The 8,922-nt window shown below is 36.3% G+C and overlaps 1 protein-coding gene across 1 annotated transcript in view; it reads right to left on the bottom strand.

Moving 5' to 3' along the window:
- The window catches only part of ACVR1C (activin A receptor type 1C), a 55,307-nt gene extending 47,341 nt beyond the window's left edge, over positions 1–7,966 (bottom strand). The window contains exon 1 of the mRNA XM_005676114.3: positions 7,737–7,966. Coding sequence (XP_005676171.1) covers positions 7,737–7,890 — 154 coding nt within the window. The 5' untranslated portion in view covers positions 7,891–7,966. The remainder of the gene's footprint in view (positions 1–7,736) is intronic.

An 8,922-nucleotide genomic window follows, 5' to 3' on the forward strand; every position in this document is an offset into this window, starting at 1 on the left:
TTTGTGATAATAGTTGAACTTGAAGGTCACTCCAGTGACATCAAATATACTAACAGAATAAGCTCCAGGGAAACAAGCGATTTTTTTCTAATGTTATATGTCTACCAAACTATAAAATTACTTCTATCAAAAAAATTAACTCCTAAGGATTAAACCTGCATGCAATGTCAAACAAAGAAGTACTTTTTTAAGGGCAAGTGATTGAATTTTATGTGATCTAAATCAAATCTTGGTTACTTAATGAAAGCATGGAGTATCTTACACATTTTACAAGTAAGAATATTTTGTAAAATTCTATTTCAGATATATGTGCATATGGGGGAAATTATACAAAATGTGTTTCTGTGTGTCATAGTGGAAACCTGTACGAAAGCTCCTAGTCTACGAAGAATTAGAATCAAACACTTAGAAGGATTTTAGGAGGGCAAGAGTTTGTGACTACAGATTTCCAGGTGCTGAGTTATAAGGACACCATCAGGAAGAGGAATTGAGGAGAAAACAGTCACAAGATGTATTGAGGGTAGGAATTTTGTCACAAAGAAATATAGCCAGAGCTCAATCATTATAAGCAGGACTCAAGGACAGAAAAGAGATGGCTGAAACATGACAAGAGTAGTCACTATATCTACACCAAGTCAGCTATCCAGAAGCGACCCCGTAGTCTAGGGTGATGGCTGAAAGAGCCAAGAGGCAAGCACCCACTTGGCTTTCAGCTGCAACTGAAAAGAGAAGTCCCAGATTTTCTTCACCCTGTTCTGGTTACCTCTCGACCTTTTCTCCTACCAGTTTACTCATGAGTGTGATGCAGTGTATTAAGTACTGTAGAAATGTCACACTGTCTGCTTTTCAGAGCACATTTATATATTTCATATATACATGATCACATTTGAAATGGATACATTCTCTTTAGGCAAAGCAGGGGATATCAACCACACTTACTGATGACACAAAAATAGCAAAGTTACTGGCACTGGCTGTGTCACTGCTCAGTCTGAGGGTCCCCAACTCCAACTCCTCTCCAACAGCTGCTGTTCCAAACACAGCTAATAACCATTCAGCACTACCTCACAGAGAGAACATCCAATACAAGATGACTGCACATGCAATCCTACTCAACTGAATGTCAATTTATCATACCATGTCACTAAAGGAAACAAATTCTTAGTTTATTAAAGAAATTTGATATCATTAAAGGTCACAAAGCATTTCTTTGTAGACAAATTAATTACTAGCGTACATACCTTCCCAGTTATAAGTAATCTTTGAAAATTAATCAAGGTAATCCATCATATCAGTAAAGAAATCATGTTATAATCTTAATATTCATTCATGATTTTTTAAAAGACTTTCCCCAAACCAGGAATAAAAGCAAATTTTCTCAGTTGATAACAATGGTCTACCAAAACACAAACAAACCAAAAAATACCTTCATACTTGATGGTAAAAGAGTGAGGGCATTCCTCCTAGAACCAGGAAAAAGACAAGGATATTTACGTTAACCACTCCTACTCATCATCATATTGGTGATCCTAGTCAGTGCAAAAAAAGCAAGAAAAAAATAAAATAAAATGCATAGAGACCAGAAAGGAAGATGTAATTTTGACTGTACTCACAGACAAAATTATTCTGTATGTAGAAAATGTCAGAGAATTTTTTAAAAGCTACTAAAATATGTTATTCTCATAAGCTTATAGGATATAAGGTCAATATATAACATTAATTTTATTTTCATATACTGGCAGTTAACATTTAGAAATGGAGATGTCAAAAATACCATTTATGATAGCATCAAAAACATGCAATATTTAGAGAAAAATCCAAGCAAAATATGTATAAGATGTACTAAGAGTAACTGAAGTAAAACTAAATAAATGGAAAAATATACTATGTTTATGGATCAAAAAAGTTAACATTGTTACATGACTATTTTCTCCAACTAATCCATACTCAACTCAATCTAATAAAAAATTCAGCATTGTTATTTTTAAGAAAGTTCTCAAAATGATTCAAAAATTTATTTTTTCCACTTTTTCTTTTTTTGGCTGTGCAGCAGTATCCCGGAGTTCCCTAACCAGGGATCAAACCTGTGCACTCTGCAGTGGGACTGTAGTCTTGACCACTGGACTTCCAGGGAATTACCAATTCTAAAATGGAAATGCAAATAACTGAGGATAGCAAATCAACTTGAAAATGAACGAAGTTGGAAGGGTCATATTATCTGATTTTAATACTTACTTTAAAGCTATAATAATCAAGAGTGACATAAGTTTCATAGTGACATAAGTATAGACATTTGGAGGCCAGAAAGATACCCATATACATATGGTCACTTTATTTTCAATCAAAAGGTCAAAGAAATTGAAAGGATGGATTTTGCAATAAATGATGCTGGGAACAACTTCAAATACACATGGAAACAATAAATATTCCACTTAACCTCACAAAATAACAAAAATTAAATTTAAACTAAACATGGGCTTAAATGTAAAAGCTAAAATGTTACAATTCCTAGAAGAAGCCATAAAAGAAAAAATTTATGACCTTTGGATACATAAAGATTTCTTAGGACATGAAATATATGAACCATTAATAATTTTTTAAAAAATAAAGTACACTTCAAATTTTATCTTCTACTCTCCAAAAGACACCTTCAAGGAAACAAAATGTCAAAATCCATAGAATGTGAGAAAATCCTCATAATAAACCTGTCAGATGAAGGACTTGTATTCAGAATATATAAAGAATCTTAAAGTCATCCATAACAAGAAAAATGAATTTAATATGCAAAAGATTTTACACTTTATAAAGAAAGAAATATAAATGTCTAATATGCACAAGAAAAAATAATTTAACATGAAGTGCTGCACTCAATATGTCAGCAAATTTGGAAAATTCAGCAGCGGCCACAGGACCAGAAAAGGTCAGTTTTCATTCCAATCCCAAAGAAAGGCAATGCCAAAGAATGCTCAAACCACCGCACAATTGCACTCATCTCACACACTAGTAAAGTAATGCTCAAAATTCTCCAAGCCAGGCTTCAGCAATACGTGAACCGTGAACTTCCAGACGTTCAAGCTGGCTTTAGAAAAGGCAGAGGAACCAGAGATCAAATTGCCAACATCCGCTGGATCATCGAAAAAGAAAGAGAGTTCCAGAAAAACATCTATTTCTACCTTATTGACTATGCCAAAGCCTTTGATTGTGTGGATCACAATAAACTGTGAAAAATTCTGAAAGAGATGGGAATACCAGACCACCTGACCTGCCTCTTGAGAAACGTGTATGCAGGTCAGGAAGCAACAGTTAGAACTGGACATGGAACAACAGACTGGTTCCAAATAAAAAAGGAGTACGTCAAGGCTTATATTGTCACCTTGCTTATTTAACTTATATGCAGAGTACATCCTGAGAAATGCTGGGCTGGAAGAAGCACAAGCTGGAATCAAGATTGCCAGGAGAAATATCAGTAACCTCAGATATGCAGATGACACCACCCTTATGGCAGAAAGTGAAGAGGAACTCAAAAGCCTCTTGATGAAACTGAAAGTGGAGAGTGAAAAAGTTGGCTTATAGCTCAACATTCAGAAAACTAAGATTATGGCATCCGGTCCCATCACTTCACGTGTAATAGATGGGGAAACAATGGAAACAGTGTCAGAATTTATTTTGGGGGGCTCCAAAATCACTGCAGATGGTGATTGCAGCCAAGAAATCCACGCTTTCTCCTTGGAAGGAAAGTTATGACCAACCTAGATAGCACATTCAAAGGCAGAGACATTGCCAACAAAGATTCGTCTAGTCAAGGCTATGGTTTTTCCTGTGGTCATGTATGGAAGTGAGAGTTGGACTGTGAAGAAAGCTGAGTGCCGAAGAATTGATGCTTTTGAACTGTGGTATTGGAGAAGACTCTTGAGAGTCTCTTGGACTGCAAGGAGCTCCAACCAGACCATTCTAAAGAAGATCGGTCCTGGGATTTCTTTGGAAGGAATGATGCTGAAGCTGAAACTCCAGTGCTTTGGCCACCTCATGTGAAGAGTTGGCTCATTGGAAAAGACTCTGATGTTGGGAGGGATTAGGGGCAGGAGGAGGAGGGGACGACAGAGGATGAGATGGCTGGATGGCATCACCTACTCGATGGTCGTGAGTTTGAGTGAACTCTGGGAGTTGGTGATGGACCGGGAGGCCTGGCGTGCTGCAATTTGTGGGGTCACAAAGAGTCGGACACAACTGAGCGACTGAACTGAACTGACTGACTGAATCATTAAGGCAATGCAAATGAAAACCACAATGAAATACCACTACACAATCACTTGAATGTCCACAATTTAAAAGACTGACTATACTAAGTGCTAAAATGTATGGACCAACTGGAACTATCAGACATTTCTATTGGGGATACAAAATGGTACAAGCAATTTGAAAACTATTTGGGAGATTAGATTTAAAAATTAAACATATAGTTATCATCAGTTCAGTTCAGTTGCTCAGTCGTGTCTGACTCTTTGCGACCCCATGAATTGCAGCACGCCAGGCCTCCCTGTCCATCACCAACTCCCAGAGTTCACTCAGACTCACGTCCATTGAGTCAGTGACGCCATCCAGCCATCTCATCTTCTGTTGTCCCCTTCTCCTCCTGCCCCCAATCCCTCCCAGCATCACAGTCTTTTCCAATGAGTCAACTCTTTGCATGAGGTGGCCAAAGTACTGGAGTTTCAGCTTCTGCACCATTCCTTCCAAAGAAATCCCAGGGCTGATCTCCTTCAGAATGGACTGGTTGGATCTCCTTGCAGTCCAAGGGACTCTCAAGAGTCTTCTCCAACACCACAGTTCAAAAGCATCAATTCTTCGGCGCTCTGCCTTCTTCACAGTCCAACTCTCACACCCATACATGACCACAAGAAAAAACATAGCTTTGACTAGACAGACCTTAATCGGCAAAGTAATGTCTCTGCTTTTGAATATGCCATCTAGGTTGGTCATAACTTTTCTTTCAAGGAGTAAGCGTCTTTTAATTTCATGGCTGCAATCACCATCTGCAGTGATTTTGGAGCCCCCCAAAATAAAGTCTGACACTGTTTCCACTGTTTCCCCATCTATTTTCCATGAAGTGATGGGACCGGATGCCATGATCTTCATTTTCTGAATGTTGAGCTTTAAGCCAACTTTTTCACTCTCCACTTTCACTTTCATCAAGAGGCTTTTTAGCTCCTCTTCATTTTCTGCCATAAGGGTGGTGTCATCTGCATATCTGAGGTTATTGATATTTCTCCTGGCAATCTTGATTCCAGCTTGTGTTTCTTCCAGTCCAGCATTTCTCATGATGATGCATTTTCTCTGCATATAAGTTAAATAAGCAGGGTGACAATATACAGACTTGACATACTCCTTTTCCTATTTGGAGCCAGTCTGTTGTTCCATGTCCAGTTCTAACTGTTGCTTCCTGACCTGCATACAGATTTCTCAAGAGGCAGGTCAGGTGGTCTGGTATTCCCATCTCTTTCAGAATTTTCCACAGTTTATTGTGATCCACACAGTCAAAGGCTTTGGCATACGACCCTTCAATTCTACTCTTAGATACTTTCTCAAGAGAAGATGACATATATCCAAAGACTAGTAATCAGTTGTTCACAGCAGCTTTGTTAACAACAGCCCACAAGTGGAAACAACCTGAATCCCCATTGTGGATGGGTGTGTAAAAAGAACAAAGCAAAACAGACAAAGGCATATTACCCAGCAGTTAAAAGGTAACAAGCTTCCTGAATAAATCTCAAAAACAGGATGAATGAAAGAAGCCAAGTGCAAAATAATCTCCTCCATAGGACTCCTCTGATGTGAAACTCCAGGAAAAATAAATCTAATCTACAAGGATTAGAAAATCAGTCTCCTGGCTTTGGTGAAAGTGGAGACTGCCTGAGGACATTTTGACGTAATAGAAATGTGGCAGTTACATAAATGTATGTGTCAAAACACATCAAACCATACACTTAAGATGTGTGCATTTCATTATATCTAAATTATACCTCAATAAAACTGTTTTTATTTTTTTAAGAAAGGCTGGTTCCCAACTGGACTTGAAGGTAGAATACAGGCATCTCAGTAGTTAGGCAGAATTTAGAGCTGAACTGGGAAGGATTCACATCCTTACTGCACTCAGTACCTTTAATTTGCCCAGCTGTATGTGAAACATTTTGTCCTCCTAGACATTTTGTTGTACAATATTATCTTGTACCCCTACTGACTGGCAGAAAATGTTCTTATGGATAATTCTTTATTGAGAAGACACATTAAAGAGGTCATTGCCACAGACTAATATGGAGAATTTCCTTCCCCTCAGTCTTTTTGATCTTGGTCATGGGAAGAACATCATCAAATATAAGGGATCTTCATGTCTCTAGTCTACCAAAACCAGGGAAAAAAGCATATGGAAAACAAATTCTTGTATCACAATAGGTATCAAATGACTACCAAATCAAGGAAGTCTGTGGAATCTGAGACAGAATAATTGTGGGGCAAAATCCAAGACTCCTAGTAGCTTTCAGGGATGAAATATTCCTCTGAGGTTGTAACACATAATAATAGATAATGCTTTAGAATAATGTTTCCCAGAGAATGTGACAAGTATCAACAGTGGTATATGAAATGATTTTATTGAAGTGGTAAACCAATATGATACTAAATAACATTAAATCACACCAGATTTTCTTCTCTGGTTCTCTTAGTTTTTCTGATTATGTATCAAAATGTCTCATTTCATGTCAGTATGTTTTTAACATGACTATCTTCTCTTAAAAAGAAAATGTAAAATAGCTACCAGAAATACAGTCAGTACATTTGTTTGTTTATTTACTTAGTTATCTTCTATTTATGCCAAGTAAACTTGTTTTTTGCATAAAGTAAATGTTTTCCAGCAAAAAAAAAAGGAGCCGTTAATTTATTAATAATAATAATATGTTAAAATACTATAGTAGAATACGGTGATATATGAATATCTGAGACTGGATAACAGTACTTTCAAACATTCATTTGTGAAGAAGGATATCTATTTCTGTATATATACTAACATATTAAAGAAAACTTACTATCAGGACATTTTCATGTTATAAATTAGTTTTTAATTTGAATTGCTTACCTCTTTAATAGTCCCTCAAATTTCAGATTCCAGATAAAAGGCCAGATTAAGATTTTTGTATCTTATAAATTAGAATGAAACTCCATGAAATTGTGGGAAAGGCAGCAATATATTCACACAATAATAGAAGGTCAAATTCTACTCTGTCTTTCTGCTAACAAGTGCTCTCACTTGAGTGTGGTCAGACGAAGATATGCAGAAGGCACCCATGAGAAAAAGATTCTGTTTCCATAAAAGTTGGTAATCTACTATTTTTACTTTTGCTCTTTTTTCTCTTTTTTCTTGATATACATTTTAATTTCTTTCCTTTAAAAGGATACAGAAAAGTTTATATTTTATTCTAGATTCATTAATCACTTCAAAAAATACAATTCATGTGGACAGATTTCTTCAAAATTGTTATGCTGTTGTCAGTGTTTCGACAGTCTTGTACAATTTTTAAAAAATCAACCTCAGCTAGGCTCTAGAGAATTTTAGCAAAAAAATAGAAAGAACTCTAAAACAGATTTTGTTATTTAAAGAAACATAAGACAGTTTGATTTCTATCATGCTTATAATTTCCCAAGAGTAAAATGAAATTTGGAAAGAACAAAGATAAACCCTTTACCTGTTGGAAGGTGCAGTGTTATGTTGTTGCAAAAATCTGTGAAGCAGCATTCCGTTTTGGTAACATTGTTGGAACTATGACAGAAGACTTGTGCATTTAATTCTGGGAGAGAGACACAGGACTTGATCACCTGTTCCTTTCCATTGGTTAACATAACAGAAGCCCAACATGCTCCTTCTGTTTGGCAGGTAAAGTTTGAAGAGTCACACAAAAGACAAACACACTTCAAACCTGGAAAAGATAAGGCAAAACGCTTTAAGATGCGAAAGTTATCATGCAAAGAAAGTCAATCTTCATGAAAACTGAGAGGCAGTTTAATAGCACTGGATAACACGTACATGCTAAAGCTGTTACTCTCTCGGCCATGCGCTTTATCAAAAGCATTGCCCAATCAGCACTTACTATTGCTTATATTTTTATAAGCAATCTCTTCAGTTGATACTATATCTTTAAACAATTTTCTCACCCTTGGTGTAAATCCCTCCTTTTCAAACTCAACCAGCTCATTCCTAAATCAATAGTTCCTATGAAACGCTAGGATACAGTAACACAGCAACCTGAAAGTGCAGTCCAGCATCATTTATAGAGCATTTAAGCATTGTTTAAGGAGCTCACTATCCAAACAATCCAATGTATTCTGTTCATTTACAATTTCTCCTTTAAACTTTAAAGTCAACGTGCTAAAAACACAGATCTAACCGCAGATAGCCACAGCTTTAAAAAATTGTGTGACTCTTTACATTTATATTCTATGATATTTTAACAGTATTGTATTGTCACAGTACCTTTAAGGCACTGATGAGCCATTATATATCCCCCTTTTCACTATCTTAGAATGAGAGTCATTTGAATACAGACCATGACCTCCAGGCAAGTTTCTTTAATGAACACATCTATTCAATAGAGCAAAACACATCAATTGTAGAATGCAATAAATCTACATCAACAAAAATTAGACTTTGTCAATCTGTTCCCTTCGCAAGTTTGCACAACATTCCCCACTTAATAAACACACACACACACACACCCCATATTAACTCACATGATCAAAGTAGTAGAGTACTTCTGTTCTGATGTAAAATATCTATCATGAACAATCCAGTGGTTGTGAGTAACTTATTCAGATTTCATTTGAATTACTTTTAAATAGAAAAGTACTGAATAAGCCTTTTGTATCATTACTTAA

The sequence above is a fragment of the Capra hircus genome, chromosome 2 (genome assembly GCF_001704415.2).
Source record: "Capra hircus breed San Clemente chromosome 2, ASM170441v1, whole genome shotgun sequence".
Taxonomy (NCBI): Eukaryota; Metazoa; Chordata; class Mammalia; order Artiodactyla; family Bovidae; genus Capra; species Capra hircus.